Below are 24,063 nucleotides of genomic sequence, written 5' to 3'. Positions count from 1 at the left end.
TGAATCAATAGTGACACCCAGTACTTTGGATTCAGATTCTATCATGAATATTTTGTTATCAGGTAGTGTTAAAGTGGATGGAACGTCTATTCCTTGGTTCCTAAACCACATGATCTTTGTTTTCTGTGTATTTAGCTTTAACATGTTCACTGAAGCCCAATTTTGTATTGTGTTCATTCCAGATGTGACAGAGATGACTGGACCGTTGCATGTTGAAGGAATAGGCAGTAGTAGTAGAATGTCATCTGCGTAGGAAAGTAGGAGTTCACCTAGGCCGAGTTGTACAGAACTGATGTAGGATTAACTGTTTAGCATTCTCTAATTAAAGGGCCCTAAATGTGTACATGAAAACAGCATATATGTAGCTATTTTGGAAAGAACACCTTAATAAAACACGGAAAAAAGAGTGTAATAGATATAGTAGAGCTTTTCAATTATTTTATTTTACATTAAAAAAATCATAAGCAGATCCAAATGTTCTGTAAGTATATAATCAATATAGTTGTAATAGATATGTGTATGAAGCATGCTTACAGGCTGCAGACATGGAAGTTTGACAGTGATATGCAAAAAAAACAAGAGACATTCAATAACAAATTCATGTGGCGAAATCAGGCCAGTGTAAGGTGTGGCGGCAATTATGATGGTATATTTAGGCCTTGCAGTGAACATCATACTTCATCTTTGCTCCTAGTTTGGTTCCCCCTAAGCTCGATTTAAATTTTTCATCCATTTCCTGACTCTGAGCTGGAGAGAAGAGGTTCTTCCAGTCTCCAATGTCACCTTTAAGGAGAAAATAAAGTACATTAACAGAGATGTGTGGTTCTGTGCTTAATCTAAACTTAGACATTGTGGTCTTTGTTGCCATGCAGTTAATTTTTGATAGGTTAGGAGGCTCATTTTCAAAGCATTTAGGGCCCTGTTTATTAAGCTACGCTGTAGGTGCGCTAGCGTTTTTAGTGCGTGCTAAATATTAGTGCACACTAACACTAGAGACACCCATATGGGTGTCTCTAGCGTTAGCACACGCTAAAAATGCTAGCGCACCTTAGTAAACAGGGCCCTTAGACTTACAAAGTTCCATTGGTTACTATGGATTTTTGTAAGTCTAAGAGCTTTGAAAATACGCCTCTATGAACACAAAAAAATGTCTTCTGTGCTACTTTTTTGAATCACAGTTCAAATGTGCACATTGTGAGCCAAATGTGTGCCATCTGGGGATAGAGTCTACCTAGGTTAATTGGACCACATAAAACTCAGGGTCCTTCTACTAAGGTGCGCTGACAAATGGCCTGTGATAGTGTAGGCGCGTGTTTTGGTCACACACACAATCATTTTTCAGCGCATTTGTAAAAAATGCCTCTTTTGGGGGGAGGTGGCAAAAGTGGACGTGTAGCAAAGTGAAAATTGCTGCATGTCCATTTTGGGTCTGAGACCTTACTGCCAGCCATTGACTTAGCGGTAAGGTCTCACGCATTAACCGGGCGGTAATGGTCAATGCGATTTCAAATGCTGATTACTGCCCACATGCCAGAAAATAAAAATATTTTCTGACTCACGTAAAAATGAAATTACCGCCTGGGCCACATGGTAGCCAGGCAGTAACTCAGAAATGACACACGTTGGGCGTGTGTTGGCACTTATGCGGCTTAGTAAAAGGTCCTCTCAGTCCTGTTTTTATGCAGATTCACTTAGGTGGTTAAAAGCTGAATACTACTACTACTACTACTAACAAACATTTCTAAAGCGCTACTAGGATTATGCAGCGCTGTACAATTTAAACATAGAAGGACAGTCCCTGCTCAAAGAGCTTACAATCTAAAAGACAAGAGAACAATCTAAAGACAAGTGAACAATCTAGAGGACGAGTGAACAGTTAATCTGATAGGGTGGATAGATTGGGGCATTTTATATTTATATTTTATAAGTGAATATCACACTTAACCAGATAAGGGATAGCTGGCTCATAAAACTGAATATTCAATGACAGTGCCCAGACATGGCCCAGCATTGACTATCCAAGCATAACGTCTGCAGTCGGCAAAAAAATAAAAGTAAAAAAAAAACACTGACCACTGCCAGCTGAATATTTACTCTAGGAGTTTTACCTTTATCTTGTGGTGATGAATAGTTGCTTAAAGTGCAATGTGCCTAGACAATCCGTGCACTTTACTGAGAGGTCTAAAAGCCACTGATTCACATTCAAAAGCATTCACAAATTTTTTGAAATGTTTATAGACAGTTCTCATTTCATTTTTGATTTCTATGCATCAGAAATCTGCCTCCCCCACCCCACCCCTCCCAGGCTTTAGTGTGCAGTACAATATTGCTGAACTGAACATAAGAATGCATTGCCATTCTGGGACAGACCAAAGAGTGGAATATAGCATTTCAGCCTGCCTAATATCAGAGAGGCACAATCATTATTACTTATTGTATTAATATTCTGCCTTTCTTAAGTTCAAGTTCACTTTACTGTCTACCAATAAGCCACCTAAATGGTTTACAATTACAACTTAGTAGTGAAAAAAAAAAAAGAGGTGAAAAAGGGGTCCAAAAAGAAGGAACCTTGCCTTGTTATTCCAATGTCACAATCCAGTCCCAGGGCTATTTCTACTTAGGTGTTATATAGTTTTTCATTAACATAGGTATATTTGTTTTATACTTTGAGAGTGAAGGTTCCAGACTTAAATATAGTGGCGTGGAGGGGCATAATTGAACGGGGGCGCCCATGTTTTCCTGATGGCATCCTCGCAGGATGTCCCCTTGAAGGGGCGGGGAAACCCATATTATCAAAACAAGATGGGCATCCATCTTTCGTTTTGATAATATGGTCAGGGACGCCCAAATCTCAACATTTAGGTAGACCTTAGAGATGGTCATCCCCAATTTTCAGAGATAATGGAAACCGAAGACACCCATCTCAGAAATGACCAAATCCAAGCCGCTTGGTCATGGGAGCAGCCAGCATTTGTAGTGCACTGGTCCCCCTGACATGCCAAGACACCAACCGGGCACCCTAGGGGGCACTGCAGTGGACTTCAGAAAAAGCTCCCAGGTGCATAGCTCCCTTACCTTGTATGCTGAGCCCCCTAAAACCCACTCCCCACAACTGTACACCACTACCATAGCCCTTAGGGATGAAGGGGGGCACCTAGATGTGGGTACAGTGGGTTTGTGGTGGGTTTTGGAGGGCTCACATTTACCACCACCAGTTTAACAGGTGGGGGGATGGGCCTGGGTCCGCCTGCCTGAAGTGCACTGCAGTACCCACTAAAACTGCTCCAGGGACCTGAATACTGCTGTCATGGAGCTAGGTATGATATTTGAGGCTGGAAAAAAATATTTAAAACATTTTTTTTAGGGTGGGAGGGGGTTAGTGACCACTGGGGGAGTATGGGGAGCTCATCCCCAATTCCCTCCAGTGGTCATCTGGTCATTTAGGGCACATTTTTGTGGCTTGGTCATAAAAAAAAAGGAACAAGTAAAGTCGGCCAAGCATTCGTCAGGGACACCCTTCTTTTTTCCATTATCGGCAGAGGATGCCCATGTGCTAAGCACGCCCCAGTCCCGCCTTCGCTATGCTTCCGACATGCCCCCATGAACTAGCTTTCACAATAAATTTCATAGTGTATTCTGATTCATCTGATGACACCTTAAGTCTTGCATTCACAGTCCATAAAGAAGAGAATTACAGTAGTTAGTCTGACTGATAACCAGGAAATGGACCAAACTCCAAAAAGGAAGACACAAAGCAAATAAGTTTCATCTTAAAGAAACATTTCTTTACCAGAAAAGAGATGTGAAGCCAAAGAATCAAAGTGACCCCCAAGATTTTCAGGGAATCTATTAGTTCTACAGGGTCATTCGCTATAGAAAGAGGTTTAATGAGCTGGATTCCTGTCCCATCAGAGAATATAACTGCCTTTGACTTAGCAGACTTCAGCACAAGCTTGTGCTCTGCAAGTCCGTCTGAAATGATAGGTCATGGATGTCTTGCACATCAGAAGGAGCTATGCTACTCAGAATTCGGATATTGTCAGCATAAATAAAGGGTTTGAGATCCAGGGTTTGTATCAACAGTGCCACAAAGATACTGAATAGTATGGGCGCCAGCACCGAACCCTAGGGGACCCCAAAGGATAGATGATATGAACACTGGTCATTCCATAGGTCAATGTTGGACCTATCAGAAAGATATGAACAGAACCAAGAGTATGCAATATCTGTATTCTCTTTATCTCTGACAGCCTGTGCAGGAGAATGTCATGGTCAGCAATGTCAAATGCGGATGATAAATCTAAAGAGATGAGAACCATTGTTTTATGTTTATCTCAACTTGGGTACAAAAAAAACCATTCATAAAACCATACGTATAACTATCTAAATCATACAAAAACATATGCAATCCAAAATCTAATGAAAATTGAACAATTCTGACTAAAAGACAGAAGCCATTACGGCTTACATCCCCAGTTCATGATACTCCATTCTCAACTGTCAAATCATACTAATCACTTAACATCTCCAAAAGCATCTATAAATACAAAAAAAATCTTTCAGCTGTTTTCTAAAAACAGCACTGTTCAGCCATCAGCTTAAGCTATATAGGTATATGGTTCCATCTCCTAGGACGGGCGATTTAAAAAAGTGAATTGTCGATAGGGGGGCAGCCAAGATGGCGACTGGACACTAGGCTGTGTTCCTGAGTCTGAGCTAAGGTAGAGCGTGTCTACCTTTTCTTCTTAGCATTATGCCTCATACCAAAAGGAAGGGGACTGTGAAGGCAGTACCGCTGCTGTCTAGAACGTTGTCCCCGTCCAACAAAAGCTCAACTGCTACACCGCCAAGTCCCATCAAGGAAACTGAGGAGAAGGGCCCTGCATTGAGTTTGGACAAAGGAGCACCTGACCCTTTGGGACATGACACTTTGTTATCCCCCCTGGCAGCTACTGCACTACCTTGTCCAGCTGCTACAAGAGGAAAGCTGTGGATGCTATTTCAATGGAAGGCGCTGGATCAGATACCAGAGGCGGTGGATCTGCGGCCTTGGATTTAGTGGCTGAGCAGGATAACATTGGGGAAGCTAAGGATTTTGTAACCCCCAAGGGGGTGATGCTGGAGACTTTCAAAACTAGATGTAGTGGTGGAGAAGTCTGCCCAGGATATTGCAACTCTCAGTAAAGTTGATACTCTGCCCCAATCAATGGACAAAGTGCAGAAGGAATGCTTCAAGCAAGTCTCACAAACACAACATGAAGTGGAATATCTTAAGGAGACTGTGTCAACAATTATAACAGATCAGAAATGTATTTATCGAAAGATTGAATTGGAGAACTTTAATTTGGATATTGTCAGCATAAATAAAGGGTTTGAGATCCAGGGTTTGTATCAAAAGTGACAGAAAGATATTGAATAGTATGGGCGCCAGCACCGAACCCTTTTTAACTTTTTAAACACATCTGCAAGAGTCATACCAACTACTTTAGGAAAATGTAATACTCTCAAGTTCAGTCTCCTATTACATTTTCCTAGTTGGTATGACTCCTGCTTATGTGTTTAAAAAGTTTCTTCTGGAGAATTTAAAAATTCCTATGGAAGCTATTGCCACATTTAATAAGGTCTATTATTTACCTGCAGTATCAAAAAATTCTGCAAGGGTAGTAGTGCTCTCAGAAGAAAAAAGAACCCGAATTATAGCTACGTCATGCAAGGTTCCACGTTAGGAGTTACGGACCAAGAAAGGGATCTGGGTGTCGTCGTCGATAACACGCTGAAACCTTCTGCTCAGTGTGCTGCTGCGGCTAGGAAAGCGAATAGAATGTTGGGTATTATTAGGAAAGGTATGGAAAACAGGTGTGAGGATGTTATAATGCCGTTGTATCGCTCCATGGTGTGACCGCACCTTGAGTATTGTGTTCAATTCTGGTCGCCGCATCTCAAGAAAGATATAGTAGAATTGGAAAAGGTGCAGCAAAGGGCGACTAAAATGATAGCGGGGATGGGACAACTTCCCTATGAAGAAAGACTAAGGAGGCTAGGGCTATTCAGCTTGGAGAAGAGACGGCTGAGGGGAGACATGATAGAGGTATATAAAATAATGAGTGGAGTGGAACAGGTGGATGTGAAGCGTCTGTTCACGCTTTCCAAAAATACTAGGACTAGGGGGCATGCGATTAAACTACAGTGTAGTAAATTTAAAACAAATCGGAGAAAATTTTTCTTCACCCAACGTGTAATTAAACTCTGGAATTCATTGCCGGAAAATGTGGTGAAGGCGGTTAGCTTAGCAGAGTTTAAAAAGGGGTTGGACGGTTTCCTGAAGGACAAGTCCATAAGCCGCTACTAAACGGACTTGGAAAAATCCAAAATCCCAGGAATAACATGTATAGAATGTTTGTACGTTTGGGAAGCTTGCCAGGTGCCCTTGGCCTGGATTGGCCGCTGTCGTGGACAAGATGCTGGGCTCGATGGACCCTTGGTCTTTTCCCAGTATGCCATTACTTATGTACTTATGTACTTAAGAGCAAATATTATCAGAGGCTCGAGTTCAAGCTCAAACAGAAGAAAATAATTTGAAAGATATCTCGGCTATACTATACTGGAAAGTTCTTTTTCAGAAACAACTGAGCAAGCTACATTGTTGGTTGCTTTGTTTTTGAGCAGGATTTGAATTCTGTCATGAGGCTTTACTTCAGGAACAATGGACTTCAATTTTGTGAACAAAAGGTATGGTTATATCCTGATGTAACCAAATCTACTCAGGAGAGAAGGAAGGAATTCCTGGGGATTAGGGAAGAGACTAATTAGGGAAGATGGGAGCTACATTCTATTGGCATATCCATGTAAGCATATTGTGAGATATTTGGGTTTGAAATATGTATTTTTGGATCATCTTAGATCTTTTTTGGAACTGAAGAAGTTATCCAGTTGTAGTGCACTATCGGTTAGTTGGTAATAAGGTGGCAGGCATTAAGTTTGGTAAGGCCTTTGTTTTAATAAACTAAACTAATACCAATTACTTGTAACGATCTCCATATGTTTGTTTCCACTCTCCTTATTGTAGTGGCCTAAGGAAGAGCTTAGTTTACCTTTTTTATTATTATTAATTAGGGCGCTGCTCCTAGGCCATCCTGTTCTCATACACCCTGTCCCATCAGGATTTACCGCTTTTGTACGCAAAGCTATTGTAGTGGCTAAACAAGCAATACTCTCAGAATGGCGTACATACAACTACCCTACAGTATCGCAGTGGCGTGTGCATATGATAACGTTACTGTGGGTAGAGAGGGTGGGAATTACAGACTTTAAAACGAAGACTGGAATGCGTTTCCTACTCACTTGGACTCCCTTTTGTAATACTCTGACTCCAACTGCCAGGAGTAGACTGTTAAACTTCTAGATATTGCCCTGTACCCTGTGTTATTATGTTCATTTGATGCCATAGCAAGGGAAAGGGGGGGTGGAAGGGGAAGGGAAGGGGAGGGAAGGTTAAGTCCTATTTGTTGGGGTAGAAGTACTATGTGTTAGTTTAGCCACATGGGGGGAAAATATCAGACGTTCATACATGATGATGTTAACTTTTCTTCTTAAGTTTTGAATAAAAATGATTGAAACGTATTATTAATTAGGTTTGTTTCTTTATTATTATTTCTGAGGAAATCATATCTGTATTTCTTGAACAAGTGTTTAATTTGTGATGTATTTTGGTTTAAAATATAATTTTTTTTTTTAAAAGTGCAGTCTTGTCTCCTCAAAATTAATTTTTCTGTGCTGTAATGGTTAAATACATTACACTCTCAGAGCATGATGATTTTCTCTGTTTGATAATGTCCAGCACCTAATGGTGAGGTGACTGCTTATGCATCCTTTAGGAGAAACAATTAAGTCCTCATTGTGGGGAGCTCCCAACCAAGTCTATTTTTACCACCTTGTTTTGTCCCTTGAAAGAACTGAGCCTTTTTAAAGGCACAGGATTGCAGAGTGGAGGAGTAGCTTAATGGTTAGTGCAGTGGACTGAGATCCTGGGGAGCTGGGTTTGAGCAGTTCCTTGTGATCCTGGGCAAGTCACTTAACCCTCCATTGCCCCCGGTACAAAAACTTAGATTGTGAGCCCACTAGGGACAGAGAAAGGACCTGTATATAATGTGTACAGTGCTGCGCACGTCTAGTAGCGCTATAGAAATGATTAGTAGTAGTAGTATGGCAGCTAACCTGCTGAGATAAAAAAAGGTGAAGTTGCTGAACTGAGGTTCAGAAAGCTTTATCCTCTAGTAGTCTGGGCATCTTGAATTTTCCAAGGGCCTTTTGCAGCTTTTCCATCTCCTCCTTATACAGGAGTTTGCTCTTGAAGGGCAACTTAGTCAAACGTGCCTGCTAACCAATGGGAGCACTGTGCTGCCACAGCATTAGCCATGATGACTGCCTATTTATATCATACAAGGCATATCCCACAAAGGTTGTTTCAGCCGCCACATGAACAGAAATGCCTCAGTCAGTCTCTGAGCCCTCTTAAAACTTATCCTGATCCATCTGTGAAGGCAAGCCTAGGGCACATAATTACTACAAATAGCCTGTAGCACCAGTTCTGAAAATATTGCTTGCGTGATTCCTCCACCTTCTGGTCCTGAGCATCCTGGAGGGCTGTCCCCCACTCCCCTCCACTCCCCTCCCCTCCCCTCCCCTTCAATTGAAGACATAGTCTTGCAGGTGACAAAGCATCTACCCCAGGAACCTTCAAAGGTTCCCCCTCATCCTTCTGTAAAGGACAGAGCTTGCCCATTACCTTAGACACCTTCAGACTGGAGTCAGGCATTAGCTACTCCACCTTGAATAGCTCTCTTTCTGGCTACATGGAGAAGAAAGACCTTTGTGGACTTCCTGACTCCCTTGATCATGGAATCTTCTGAGGGTGTGGCCTCTCCTACCTGTCCTGCTATGGCCCCTATGGCTTCTAGGATCTGGGCAATAAGACTATGGAGTGCTTCTCTACTGAAAACTCTAGTTGTGGCATGCATCCATCTTCTTTAGAAGGGGAGCTCTCCCTCCTCCAGCTCCCTTAAGGCAAAAATGTGTTCTAAATACTTGCTAGACTGTACATTTCTGAGCTCCACTGTGGGCACTTCACTCCCAGATCTTTGCTGTCTTCACAGAAAAGAGAACAGAAGTGAAGGAGGAAAATTAGAAATTTAGGAGGATAGCCCTCACCCCCTCCAAGGGACAAGGGAAATAAGGGAGGAGATTTAAATAATGCATTAATATAGAGACTGAGGAAAACGGAGGCGGGCCCACTTCCTCAAAGTACTGGTAATAATAGGAGCAGACTCATGGTCTTCTCATTCCTAAGCTCACATGAGAACAAAATGGCTTCCATTCCTGCTATGGATACCTCCACCTGTGCAGGGGTTGCCATCATTATTCAGTCTCTGAATAGCAGGAGGAACTGTGGCTGTAATATTGGAGGCTTTGCATAGCAACTCTGGCAGACCCTTAACACATCCATGGTAGAATCCACCTGTTCTGATGCTAGTACATCTGCCACTGCAGGTCATGTACTTCCTGGAGCTGTCCCCTCTCAAGTTACTCTCTGTCTTTTCTCTCCTCTACCTCTGTAGCTTACTGCCTTGATATGTATATTCTATGTGAAAGGTGGTATATCAAATTTTACAAAATAAAACTAAATAAATAATGACTCCTAGTTACTGCTGTGCTTCCCTTTTTGGAGGACCATCATGACAACAATCACCGTGGATACAGGAACAAAACGTTTTACCACCCCGTGGGAATGGTAAAAAGTTTTGTTCCCACAATAAAAAATGTTTTCCTATCTTCCCGCCTTCTTCCTCCCCACAGGTCTCACCTACTGGGTCCTACAGCCAGCAGCGACCTTCCTTCTGCCGCGTCCTGCCCTCTCTACTGCAACCTCCTGTTTAGCCTCAAAACAGAAAGTTGCAATAGAGAGAGCGGAACACGGCAGAAGGAAGACCTCAAAGTCAGAGACGGCCTCTAACTGTGAATCGCTGCCGGCTGCAGGAATCTGTAAGTGAGACCAGTGGGAAAGAGGAAGGGGGGGGGGGGGAGAGATTTTTTGCCCTTGGTCCAGCTTTGTCTCTCAGTGGCCCTGCCCCTTGCCAGTCAGGTTTTCATGATATCCACAATTAATATTCATGACATTGTTCTGGATACACTGCCTCCATTGTATGCAATTCTCTTTCATGCATATCCATTGCGGATATTCTGAAAACCTGATTGGCAAGAGGGGGACTCCAGGACCAACTTGGGAATCACTGAGCTAAAGTAGTGGATAAAGTCTGCAATTATATGTGGTCTGCTCCTTTTTGACTACCCATATTGGATCTTGCAAACTGTTTGCCTTGCTGTTTCCTTAGACATTTGGAATTGCCAGGTTGATAGATGCCAGTTTTAATGGCTGTTTTTCAGTATTTTTTGAAACTGGGCATCTTCTTGCTGAACAGTTGTTAGTGACAGGGAGGGTGGAAAGGTGCAACAGACAGGTTTAAGTTCTTGATTGCATTCTGAGAAGTTACCTTTTCGAAAGAGGACCTGACCAAATTGGCCATGTGTCTCATTAGATTTTGCTTTCATGTTTTGGAAAGTGGCTCTGTTTGCAATCCCCTGGATCTGATCCTGAGTCAGAGGCAACCCAAGGAACTCAGCTATCTGTTTCACTCCCACCACCAGGTTCTGAAAACAAAAACAGACAAAATGAAAATAACCATTAATACCTTAAAGAAAGTGCTGGCAGGGGAGAAATATCACTATGTCGTAGCAGCAGTAGCAGGGCTCCCAAGTTACCCAGTTCCAGGAGGCAGACTTGAGGCCAGCCCTGGATTTCTGACAAACCTATCCTGAGGCATGATGGGATCTGCATCCCTGATATCAATGGGTAGAATCAAGAACTACAAATCCTACACTGCTTTTATGATATAAATTCAAATCCAAGACTGACCAAAAAGCCTCCCACCTGGAACTGGGTAACGGCAGCTCTCTGCAAGTCTCTGATTAGTGCTATTCTGTTCTCATTTTCAACTTGAAATTCACTGAGCAAAAAATCTGCTACATTAAACAGCAGAGTATAATAATCTTAGTTCTCACCTCTTGTAACTCCTCATAGGTTATGATCAGAACATCCTCATCATCCAGGTGTTTATTCCAGGTAATTAAAGAGTCAAAATAGGAGCCCCAGCAAACTGGAATTAACAACATGATTAGGAAACCAAAACAAGTAGAATAGATCTGAAAACCAATGTGGTGGAATAATGACATTTATATGGTTCATGGAAATTTTATTTTCAGACCATATTTTTCATTTGATTTGCATGATTGCCATCATTATCTTTATATTAGAAGAAAAGGTATGCATTAAAAAAAAAAAAAAATCTTATACTTCTTAACATGAGAGAGCAAATCAGAAAATTGACTGTTGAAATGCTGAGCCTCAAGTCAGCAGGTCTTTTCTCGCTGCATGCACCCTGGGCCTGTTCACACCCTTTATGTAGCCTGTGTAAAAGCATGCATCAGTGCATATACACTTTAAAAACAGGGTCAACTACAGATCCAATGCAAAGAACAGTGCCAGTCTGGGGATCAGAAAAGAAAGTTTTGAAATGCTGCAGAATTGACGATAGATATACTGGGGTCGATATTCAAAATGATTTAACTGGGCAGGAGAGACTCCTGCCAGGTTAAATCACACTGGGGTCCTTTTACTAAGATGCGGCAAAGGGGGCCTGCGTTGGCATCAGCACGTGTTTGTGATGCGCACTGAGGCCCCCTTTTGCCACAGCAGGTAAAAGGTTGTGGTTTTCTTTTTTTAAGAAATGGCCATGCGGCAAATGAAGCACTTGCCACATGGCCAGTTCAGGGGGAAGCACTTAATGCCACTCATCGAGGTGGCAGGGCTCTGGCGGTAACCGGGCAGCGCCCCTGATTACCACTGGGTGAACACCGGAACTATAAAAACATTCTACCTAGTATATTTGTGGTGGAAATCGTGAGCCCTCCAAAACCACCAAATTACCTACTGTACCTAAATATAGGAGACACCTGCAGGGAGGAAAGTGATTGTAATGTGTACAATTAGGGACAGTAGGTTTTATTCTGTTCCTGGAGGGCTCACAATACAAAATAAAGATGGTGGCAATTGTACCTAGGTGCCATTGATTAAAGTCCACTGCAGACTGCCCCTCTAATCTACAGGGACGTCTGTGTGGCCATTTCTCTCAAAATGATGCCAGACAGACGTTTCTGTGCCTGGTTTTTTGGCATTCATATGTTTGACATTTCATTTTAGAAAATGGCTCCACTTCATAGTCATTCTCTGTGCAAAAATGTCAAATGTCCCTTTGAGTCATTTTCAAAAAGGGAACCCAGACATTTTTCCTGTTCAAAAATGGCTCTAAGATGGAACTTTTTTGAACAGAATGAGAAAAATGTCCCAATTCAAACTTGGATGACATCGAAAATACACCTCAAAGTGAAAAAATGGGATTAAAACTGAAAATAACAAGGTTCAGAATTGATGTTGAAAACAATGAAGTTGTAGTCAGTTTCTGCCTTTTAGGAACAATTATCAACAACAAAGGCTCCAGTAGTCCAGAAGTATGCAGCAGGATAGCACCTGGCAGAGCTGCAGTGATTGGAGAACTTTTTCAAACCAAGTGATGTTTTGTTACTAACAAAGCTTTAAATTATACAGGCAATGGTTTTTCTATTACACTGCATGAATGCAAAAATCAGACCAGAAAACTCAAGCCAGGAACAACATTGAGACTTTTGAATTATGGTGCTGGAGATAACTATTACGAATACAATGGGCAGCCAGGAAATCATACAGATGGGTTTTTGATAAAATAAAACCTGAATTCTCACTAGAAACTCATATGCCTGGACTGAAACCATCATATTTCAGCCTTAGTGTGCAAAAGCCAGAGTCCCTAGGAAAAGCAACTATGCTAAGAAAGGTTGAAGGAAAAAGAAGATATGAAAGACCACACAGTCACAATAAGAAAGAATGCTTCATTAAAAAGCCTCCACCCACAAATAAAATAAAAACTCCAGACTCCGTTCCTTTTATCTTGCTGCACCATATGCCTGGAATAGACTTCCTGAGCTGGTAGGTCAAGCTCCATTTCTGGCCCTCTTCAAATCTAGGCTAAAAGCCCACCTTTTTGAAGCTGCTTTTAACTCCTAACCCTTACTCACTTGTTCAGTACCCATGTTTTATCATTCCTACCTTAGAAATTCCCTTATGTTTTATTTGTCCTGTTTGTCTGGCCTAATTAGATTGTAAGCTCTGTCGAGCAGGGACTGTCTCTTTATGTCCAGTGTACAGCTCTGCGTACATCTAGTAGCACTATAGAAATGATAAGTAGCAGTAGTAGTAATAAATAGAAGAGAAGACATTCTGAAGAAAGTCAATTTATATGGTCACCAGGAGTCTGCTTTAACTTAATAGCAATCAATCAATATGTCTACTGTACCTTTTCCACTCATATAGTCCTGGAAGAACTCATCCCAGGTACTGTAGCTGGGAAATATTGGACTATTGTTACAGAAATAGAAAAGGGACACTGCTGCGTCCTTTGGATTCCGGAAGACCACCACTTTCTATTAAAAAGCAATGAAATGTAATCAGGAGTGATGCCAGAATAACTTTAAACTCATCATTGCCAACTGAAAGTTTCCATTTATTAGCTTAACACCCTTTAGTGAAAGGGCCCTTAAATGTTTTATTATTAAAATCTCATAACATGGCCTATAAAAGGAAAGTTCCTTTTTTTTTTCTTTTTCAATCACCTCTCTCAAATCTGCCACTAAAACTCTCAGGGGCATCAAAATAATTCATTGAACACTTCTCAGCAGCAATGAACAGTAAGAATGTTCAAACAAAAGAATGAACTCAGTTTCTATACCAGGACTGGGGTATGTTGGAGACTATCTCAGTCTCATATTTACTGCTAATATTTGTCTCTGTATCTTCAGTAACCAAAGAGAGCCTCCACCATGTATAAGTAATCACATACTAAAAATAAAAAATATATAGACAAAAATTAAACTGAACTCCCAAGAAGCCAGACCCTGCATACAAAGCAACAACCAGAGAAAGAGAATTAGTAACACATTCCCCTGTACTGTGCAAAATATAAAAAGATAGCAATTGTAAATTTCCAAAACATTGTAATCACTATGGGCTTCTTTTACCAAGTGGCGGTAAAAGAGGCCCTGTGCAGGTTCCCTTTTACTGCCACCGGTAAAAGGCTTTTTTTTTTTTAAGGAAGGAAATGGCTGTGCAGTAAGTTAAACACTTACCATGCGGCCATTTCCTGGGGGAACTCTTCCTGCCTCCTATTTAGGAGTCTGTAAGGGCTCCTTCGTTAACTGAGCAGCACATGGCACTGCCCGATTACCACCAGGTGCACCCCTGCCGCTGGAAGAAATTTTGATGCGCCAGAAATGGTGCACAGTGGGGGCAGGAACTACCACCAGGCTCTCCAGGGATCCTAGTGGTACAGCCAAATTTCCGTACAGCAAGCCCACAAATTAAGGGGGCATTTCTACTAAAGTGTGCTAAGATTTGCAGTGAATGCATTTTAATACAGGATTTTACTGCTTGATTTTACTGCACATTTTTATGTGGCACTTTTTGAGGGCTTTCTCAATATATATATATATATATATTTGCAAGTCATGCACTAATGTTCTCATTCATGTCCAATACCTGCTGAATGTTAACATGGAGCATTTACTGCCTCCTATTTAGAAGGCGCTAAGGGGCCCTTTTACTAAGATGCGTAGGCGCCTACACGCATACAATGTGCATCAAATTAGAGCTACCGCGTGCCCCAGGTGGTAATTCAAATTTTGATGCACATCCAAAATGTGCAGCAGAAAATAATTTCTATTTTCTACCGTGTGGCGCTAACCGGGTGGTAATCGGCAGTGTATGCGTGCTGATGATTACCGCCTGATTAACGAGTCAGACCTTACCCTTAAGTCAATGGGTGGCAGTAAGGTCTCAGGCCCAAAATGGATACGTGCTGCTTTCATTTTGCCGCATGTCCATTTTTGACAAAAAAAAGGCTTTTTTTGCAGGCGCGCTGAAAAATGGACCTGCTTGTATCCAATACAAGCACCTACAACAGCGCAGGCCATTTTTTTGGCATGCCTTAGTAAAAGGGCCCCTTAGAGGGGCATAATTGAACGAAAACGTCTATCTCCATGGGTGTTTATCTCCGAGAACGGGTCCGTGAAGGCGGACCGAACCGTATTTTTGAAAAAAATAGACATCCTTGTGACAATGAGCAGGTCACTTAACCCTCTATTGCTCCAGGTACAAAACTTAGACTATGAGCCCACTAGGGACAGAAAAAGTACCTGCATATAATATGTATGTAAACCACTTTGATTGTCCCCACAGAAAGGCAGTATATCAAATCCATGACCCTTTACAGATTTGCAGTCTGCCACTATCTGTATTATAGCTGAAAATGTACAGATAAAGCAATTATATCATGTTTACCAGCTGCTGGTATAACTTCCTTTCAAAACTGAACCCTGTTTTCCTCTGTTCCTTAATCTATTTCTATGTGCAGCTTCACAACATCTGTAGTCACCAAGTATGTCAAAATTAATTACAAAATACACCTGAAGATCTGAGGCATGAAAATGATTCAGTGCAGTAACTGAGAAACTATAAATTTGGAAAGTAAATAACCTTGGCAGGAAACATTTAACATGGTAGCAGTAGGAACATGTAGATGATTACAAAAAGGGCTTGCAGATGAGAAAATTGTCATTAATGTTCAGTTCCCTTTCAGTAAATAGTATCAGACGTTTGAACTTGCATTCAGATTGTAAATTTTAATTTGGGACTGTCTTAGGTTATAACCTGGGGCAGATTCAGTACTTGAAGATATCTGGAAACAACAAGAAAGGAAAATATTCTTACCTTTGTTTTATTCTTGAAGACTGATTTGGGAATGTAATCGTAATGCAGATGCGTTACTAGCAACCTCGGGGAAGGCTGTTGTTTTAGGCGCTTGAAAACAAAAGAGATTGCAAAATGAAGAATACTTGCAGGGCCAGTGCTTTTCTCTTATACAGAGTACAAATATCTGCAAAAAAAGTTACAGTTGACCAATTCAATCTGTTTGCCTTTTTCAGCCTGGACAATTGTATCAAAACCAGGTCAACAGTTGCTAGTCGGCCTGTGTTTTAGAATATTTGGAATAGTTACATGACATGTTATAACGCATAGGGGATGACATTTTAATTTTTAAAATATGACCCTGGGGAAGTGGGAGGTGGGGGAAGTTGGGAGGAGAGAGATGGAAGTGATAGGAAAATGGGAAGGTTCATTAGAGAGATATGAAGTTCTGCTGACAGAGGTGGAGGGGCAATGGTAAAAGATTGAGGATAAGACATTAAGACAAGTATTAAGGGTTACAGTGGAAGAGATGGAGGTGAAAGGTAGAAAAGTGAAAGTAGAAGAGAAAGGAAGGGCTGGATGGGTGAGTAATAGAGGGTGAGATGGAATGATGAGTAGAGGTGGGAGAAATAAAGAAGGGAAGATGGTGTGGTGAGAAAAAATAGATAATAGGAAGGAAGGAGAGATAGAGGTAGAGATGGAGAAAGGAGTAGTGACATAAATAAGAAAGGCTAAAATGAAAAACAGAACTAGAAAAAGGTGAAAGCAGAGAGTCACAACCATACAATGGATGGGAACACCAGGAGTCCTTTGGTCTAGGTTGTGTGTGTTCACCTATGACAGCTGCCTTTCCCCTTGGGTTCAGTGAGTCCTCTGGTACTCAGAAGTTACCAGGACTTTAAAGCGTAAGTTGAAAGTGTTCCTTTCAGAGCTTAGTGTTAGTCATCATCCAAGAGATAATAGGATGCTGCAGAAGTACAAAACTGAATGTCAGAAATGTGGTAGGGAAGGCCAGGTCAATACCAATGAAACAGAAGCAATACCGAATCTACAGGTAAAATTATAGTCAAGAATAAGGCACCAGATGAGGTTTGGGAACAATAGAGAAGCAACAGTCAGTAACCAGGGACAGACAGAAATAGCAACACACCCAGGAACTCACATATGACACCTATCAAAGGGCAAGGCAGAACGAGAGGTAAAAATAGCTTCAGGAAACTAATTGGAGCATGTCATGTCTTCAGAATGTGACTTTTGATAGCTTAAAATGTGAGGGGAAGCCTTGGCACACTTCTTACATGAAGAGGCCGGGGAGGGGGTAAATCTATAACAAGAATAAACCATGAATAGGGCAATAAGGAAAAGAAGAAGCAAGGGTTGGAAACATTTCCAAATTATCTACTGATGCAGAAGGAGGAGAGGAAGAGGTAGAGAGAGGAGGATGGGGAGAGGGACCATTTATTGTCTCTGAATCTGAGTCTACTATAATCTTACTTCGTCACCATCTCCTTTATTCTTCTCTCCTTCCTGACTCCCTGTCATTCTTCTCATCCAGCTTTCGCCTATAAAATGTTTTCTTTCCTTAGCACCTTTTGAATTCTCTTAACACTGTAAGCAATAGGGATAGGCAGTCATTTCCAATGACAGGAAATGTCAGTGGCATATCCCATGTCATTTACAAATTAAAATGGCAGAAGAAACATGACAATTTGTGTTTTTTATGTTTGCTGATAATAGTGTGCACTCTTTGCAAAGAGTATAAGTTCTTTTCTGGATACTGAGCACATATGCAAACCATTACACATGGACGTACTATCTAGAAAAGAATGCACGCTCTTTGAAAATAGTGTGCCTTCTTTGCATAATGTGCAGTCTTTAGGAAGAATGTGCTCTCTTTGAAAACAGTGAGCACTCTTTGCAAAGAATGTACACTCTCAACGGCATAGAAGGGCATTTTCAAAATGATGTCTGAGTCCAATTTGGGATGTTTTGTGGAAAAGTCCGAAAATTGAATGATTAATAGAGCAATTTTCAAACCAGAAAAACGTCTATTTTTTTGTGCTTTGAAAATCACCATTGTCTAGACATTTTTGTGCTCAGTGTGCCATCTTTAGGTACCATTTTTGTAAAAAAAAAAAAAAAGAAACATCCTAGGGAAAAATGCACAAAAATAAGCTCGTGGGATGTCTGGGGGTCGGCATTTTTAGTAAATTGGCCAAACAAACATCCCAGCAGAACAGTGGGGCAGCCTAGGGGGCAGTGCAGTGTACTTCACATAAAAGGTCCCAGGTACAAATTTCACCATAACCGTATTGTATGCCCTCCAGGAACTGAAAGAAACAACTGTACCTCAGTGTGCACCACTACAGTAGCCCTGAAGCCTGCAGGTATCACTTACATATAGGTACAGTAGGTATTTTGTGGTTTTTGGAGGGCTCACATTTTTCACCACAAGTGCACCAGTTAGAGTGGGATATGGGCTGGGTCCCTTTCTCTACGTTCCACTGCACTGACCAGTAGGCTATTCGTGGGACCCACTTGCTGCTGTAATAGAAATGACCATCATATCTGAAGGTGTCATAGAGCCTGGTATGTACTGTCACTGTCACATCTTTGTAGAGTGGGAGGGGGATTCAGTGACCACTGGTAGATTAAGGGGAGGTCGTGCCATAATCTCTGCAGTGGTCATCTGGTTGTTTAGGGTAACCTCTTGTAACTTAGTCATGCTTGAAACAGGCCTAGGCAAAACCATCTTAATTTTTGCCCCAGATGTTTTGGTTTTGTTCCATTATGGCAGGGAAACATCTAACTTTTGGAAACGCCTAAGGCCCACCCAAAACACGCCCCCAACACGCCTCTTGATATTTGGATGAACTGCAGAGAAAAACGTCTCAAATCAGAGTTTCAGAAATTGCAACTTAGATGTTTTGGCGAGAAAAACATCCTTCTGCTATTTTATGACATTTTCCAGATATTTTTTTTCATTTTGAAAATGAGCACCTTAGCTTCTGTAACAAACAATTGCCATGTAAAAAAAGAACTAAACAACATTTCCGGAAACAACACAGGAAATAACACAAGGCCAAATTTTTTGTAGTGTGCCCATCCCTAGTAAGAGTTCTTTGGTGGTGTCAGGTTGGATTTTGCTAGCTCTGGGGCCCTTTTACAAAGGCGCAAAAGGGCCTACATGCATCCAGCTCATGCCAAATCAACATTACCACCCAACTACCGTGTGCCCTGAGCAGTAATTCTGAATTTGTCACGCATCAAAAACATGCGATAGAAAATATTTTCTACCACATGGTACTTACTCGGCGGTAAACGGCAGTGGACGCGCACTGCATGCCTACCGCCCGAATAGCGCATGAGACCTTACCACTAAGTCAATAGGTGGCGGTAAGGTCTCAGGCCGAACATGGACACACACTGGTTTGTATTTTGCCGCATGTCCATTTTCCAGCCCCTTAAAAAAAGGCCCTTTTTCTAGGACACAATAAAAACTAACCCGGCACACGCCCAAAAGATGCGCTCGCACTGCCACAGGTCACTTTTTACTGCAACTTAATAAAAGGGTCCCTCTGTCTCCTACAGCGGCTCTGTGGTGGTCCTCCCACTGCTAATCTTAAGCACTGGTAACAACTCAGACCAAGAGGGATTCTCCTTTGGGATGAGCTTACAAGATTCATTCATCAAATTTCACATATATTGACCTAAATGTACAGCAGTTTTTTTCAAGTTATTCTACACTAACCTCGAGTTTATCTGGTGTTCCAAACTCAATCATTGGAATGTCTGGTGGTGGTGATTTATTTGCAAGCGTATACACCATCTCTTGTAAAATCTGAAGAGCCCAGTTAGTTCCTAAAACACAATAGTAAAACTGCAAATATCCTCTCAATATAAAAACCTTCACCATTAAAGTTTTGACGTAAAATTTTAATAATGGAATATATCATTTTTATTCCACAATAACAAGCTGTCTTGTAAAGTTTCATGGTAGACCTGTAAATGAAATAAACTTTCTTTTTCATCATAACTGCAAAATAATTAATTCCAAACTGCTAAAAATAATGTACAGTTTTACTCTGAACATGGAAACTTCACCCAGTTCTGCACTGATGACATCACTATGCTCTTCCATAAAGCTCATTATCTGTTGTATCTGAAGAGTCAAGGGCGTAGCTACTATGGGGCCACGGGGGCCTGGGCCCCCATAGATTTGGCCCTGGACCCCCCTGCCGACGACCCTGTCAACCCCCCCTCCCGCCACCAACTCGCCGTCGCCGTCTGCTACCTTTGCTGGCTTTGCAAGGCTTCGTTCTGTTTCTGTGGGGTGTCGGCAATGGTGGCGGGGGGGGGGGGGAGTCGGCAGCGCCGGGGGGCTAAAATGTGCCCCTCACCTCAGGCTCTGGACCCCCCCCTCCCGCCGAAGTCTGGCTACGCCCCTGTAAGTCCTGCTTCAGTGTCTCAATACTATGCTGTCACAACAGTTTATTGTTATATTGCTGTGCTGTGGGAATGGATGCAGGTCCTGTGGGGTTCCCACAGAAGTGTAGTGCCAGGCCAGCCTACCTATCCTTTCCTTCTGCCATGGTCACCTTCTCCTCACTGATCAGGGGGTGTGAGTGGGAAGTTGTACTCGCCAACAGCTAGGCACATGCACATTTCATTCTCTGTCTAATATATCAGATGCCTTTTTTTTTTTTACTGCTTACATCTGGAGAAATCACGTCTTGCTCTTGGTAAATGCATATGATTGCAAATTGTGTCATTTATATATATGTTATTTCTGCTTCGGGTAGTTCTTAAAGGTATTTGAATTTTAGTGTGTGGGTAATGACTAGTAGTTTGTATTAGTTTGTTTCTAAGTTATTTTAGCAATTATAATAGTTCTAAAAAAATTAGTGGATATGATTGATAGCATTGAAATCCCAAAGGAGGGGAAGTTATCAACATGTGGTACTGTTAAGTTTGGTTATTTTATCACAAGTTGGGTTATTTTAGTACAGGGTATGGGTGGAAATGGAGAATACTTGCGGGGACGGGTGGGGATGGGAGTGGATGGAGGAAATTCCATTGAGGACAGGCCAGATTCCAGCAGGGATGGGTGGGGAACGGTGAAATTTTTGTCCCTGTGCAACTTTCTAGTTTGCTTATATATTATGCTGCCCCCTACTGCTTACAAGAAATACATGCATCCACATTGACTGATTCTCAATCATTGAAACTTGTATCCTGGCTCCTTGGGGGGGGGGGGGGGGGGGGCAGGGAGAGATGGACATTTGCTGGTTTCCCAGGGAGGGAGGGAGGCAGGCAGGAGGAAGAGAGGAGGGAGAGAAGTTGAACCAAGGGGAGAGGTGCAGGAGTGAGGGAAGATTGGTTTTAGGCTTAAGCCAGTATGTTATGCTTTGTGATAGAACTTGCTACTTAGTCTCGCCTACCTGCCTCTTCAGAGCCTTTAGAAGATATTAATGTCTGCCCAGCAGTACCAAAGGCGCAGAGATGCCAGTTTTAAAGGGGAAGATTTTCAGCACATGCCCTTCTGCCCCCTCTCCACTAACACACTACTTCAACCCACCACAGAAATTTTAATACAGACATGCCAAGTCACGTGCATTAGACATGAGACACATGCATTTGGTCCCCTTCTCCAGCTCATACACCAAACTGCCCTCCTCTCATGCATTGGCTCCCTGCCCCTAACCTTGCCCTCATGATCTGGCATTTCTATCTTTCTCTCTGCCTCTTTCTTGCCTTCCTTCCACCCCTCCCCACCCTTCCCAGGAAACCAGTAAGTGTCATCTCCTGTTTCCCCATCCCCACCCATGGATCCAATATCTCTCCTTCCTCCTTCTTCTGCCTATCTTAAGCACTACCACTGCCAGTGACCTTCAACAAGTTTAAAGGACCATTTGGAGAGGGTGTAGGGTTGCCAACTGGATCCAGTTTTGCCCGATAGGTTGATCCAGTCATGGGTTTACCCAACTGCATGCAGGGATTTGTAATTCTGATTTCCCCATTGCATTCCCTAAGAAAAGCAAGATTATCAAGCCCCTGCATGCAATGGGATAAACCCAGAACTAGATCAACCCTGTTGGGCAAATCTGGATCAATTTGGCAACATTAGGGGAGATGTGATGTTGGGACTTGGAGCGGGGGGAGAAGAAATGATGCTGGGATCTGGGAGGGAGGGAGGGAGAAAGAAAGAAGGAGAGATACTAGACCACAGGGGGGTGGAGGAACAAGAGAGAGGGACACTTGCTGGATTCCCAGGGAGGGAGGCTGGAAGAAGGAAAGAGAGAGGGGGAGAGATGTTGAACCCTGGAGAGAGTGGCAAGCTTGAGGGGTATGAAAGAGAGAGGGGTAATACTTGACATTGAGATTGGGATGGGGGGATAATACCCAACATTGAGAGGGGGGTAGGGACATAGAGGGCCGATGCTGGACACCTGGGGGGGGGCGTGAATGGAGACATAGAAGGACTATGCTGGACATAGGGTATAGGGACACAGGGACATGTGGGGGTAGGGGATATGATGTACCACCTTCCTGTGGTTACAATCAAAGCAGTTTACATATTATATACAGATATTTATTTTGTACCTGAGACAATGGAGTTAAGTGACTTGCCCAGAGTCACCAAGAGCTTCAGTGGGAATTGAACTGGGGAGGTAGGGCTACATATATTTCCAGAATACTGCAAATACTATTCTGTTTAATATGTTGCATTATTTTTTGATACATAATTCCCTGGAGTCACACTGTGCCTACAATATCATCAGTAACAGAGGCACTAGGGAGGCAGCTGGTAGACAGTGAAGGAGTCTTTCCTTGCTGTGTTCAAAAGTGTCTGTACTGTCCATTTTTTTTTTTAGTGATACTCATATAGGGTGAGCAGTGGAGGAGTAACCCAATGGTTAGTGCAGTGAGCTGAGATCCTGCAGAACTGGGTTCAATTCCCACTGCAAGTCACTTACCCCTCCAGGTACAAAAAAAACTCACCTTAGATTGTGAGCCCACTAGGGACAGAAAAAGTACCTGCATATAATGTGTACAGCACTGCATACATCTAGTAACATTATAGAAATAATTAGAAGTGTTCCCTCTAAGCTGTACTAAACATCCAGTAGCTGAGTAAAATTCAGAGTAGCTTTAAACATAGTTAAACTGTAGGGAAAGCATGCAGCACATGGTTCATGAAATTCTTTCCAACTTCCCTGCAAGTGTTTATGTATGAGTGTGTGTGTATCTTTAAGAAGTCCTTTCAAGATAATGTAACAGAAAGGTTTTGCTCATGTCAACTCAGTCCTTAGAGGGAACATTGCTTGGCTCCTGCCTCACCAAAGTCCATCTACTAAAGAGAGAGCAAGAGAGAAACAAGCACCAGAGCCTGCAAAGGGCTGCTGCAGTTTCAAGAGGGTAGAGTTGGAATGGGAGACCAGCTTTCCAGTCCAAGTTTCTACAAGGAAAAAGAGGAAAAAACCAAGACCAAGCCTTGACCATCTGGTCAGAATCCAGAAGCTGCATTTCTGGGGAGAAGGAACAGCCTACAGGGACTCTGTGAGTAGAGATATTTCTCTTTACATATCCACCAGGATGATCTTTGAAACTGCAGCAGTAAATGGTATCATATTTTTCTGCGAGCAGCATACACACTCACCGCATTTTGGATAAGACACCAACATCACATCATCTTTGTTGGCTTCAAAACCTTCCAGTGCCTGCAAATTCTCAGGGGTGCACACGGTGGTGGGGTACTGCACCCCCTTATGGGTGAACAGCAGCTCCACAGGGGCTCTGTCTCTAGCTGTATCAAACACTTTGTCAACTTCTTGAACAAATTTTTTCCTGTTCTCATCCATGTTTGCTTCCAGGCTTCAAATTGCTGTGCAGCAACCTGGACTGAGCCTTCCTCTTAAATAACATACCCCTTCTCCTCCTCCTCCTCCTCCTCACTTTCCTTTTTTCAAGAAGTAGGCGGAGATAAATGAAGGACTAACCCTGGACATCTTCCAATGTTTTATTTTTTAACAGTGAAGTGGAAATGTTAGTCCACTTGAATGCATGGAAATAAAGATGAATAACAATAATATAAGGTGATACTCTTGTACTGG

The 24,063-nt window shown here is 42.3% G+C and overlaps 1 protein-coding gene across 1 annotated transcript; it reads right to left on the bottom strand.

Moving 5' to 3' along the window:
• Positions 1 to 538: 538 nt before the first annotated feature.
• LOC115465718 (sulfotransferase 6B1-like) lies at positions 539 to 23,811 on the bottom strand. Its single transcript, XM_030196401.1, has 7 exons — positions 23,610 to 23,811; positions 19,701 to 19,810; positions 15,971 to 16,060; positions 13,503 to 13,629; positions 11,116 to 11,210; positions 10,548 to 10,704; positions 539 to 783 (listed from the first exon to the last, which is right to left on the bottom strand). The coding sequence occupies exons 1-7, from the start codon at positions 23,809 to 23,811 to the stop codon at positions 653 to 655; spliced, it is 912 nt and encodes a 303-aa protein (XP_030052261.1). The 3' UTR covers positions 539 to 652.
• Positions 23,812 to 24,063: the final 252 nt, after the last annotated feature.

This window comes from Microcaecilia unicolor, chromosome 3 (genome assembly GCF_901765095.1).
Source record: "Microcaecilia unicolor chromosome 3, aMicUni1.1, whole genome shotgun sequence".
NCBI lineage: Eukaryota > Metazoa > Chordata > Amphibia > Gymnophiona > Siphonopidae > Microcaecilia > Microcaecilia unicolor.
This window is presented reverse-complemented; position numbering and strand designations above follow the sequence as displayed.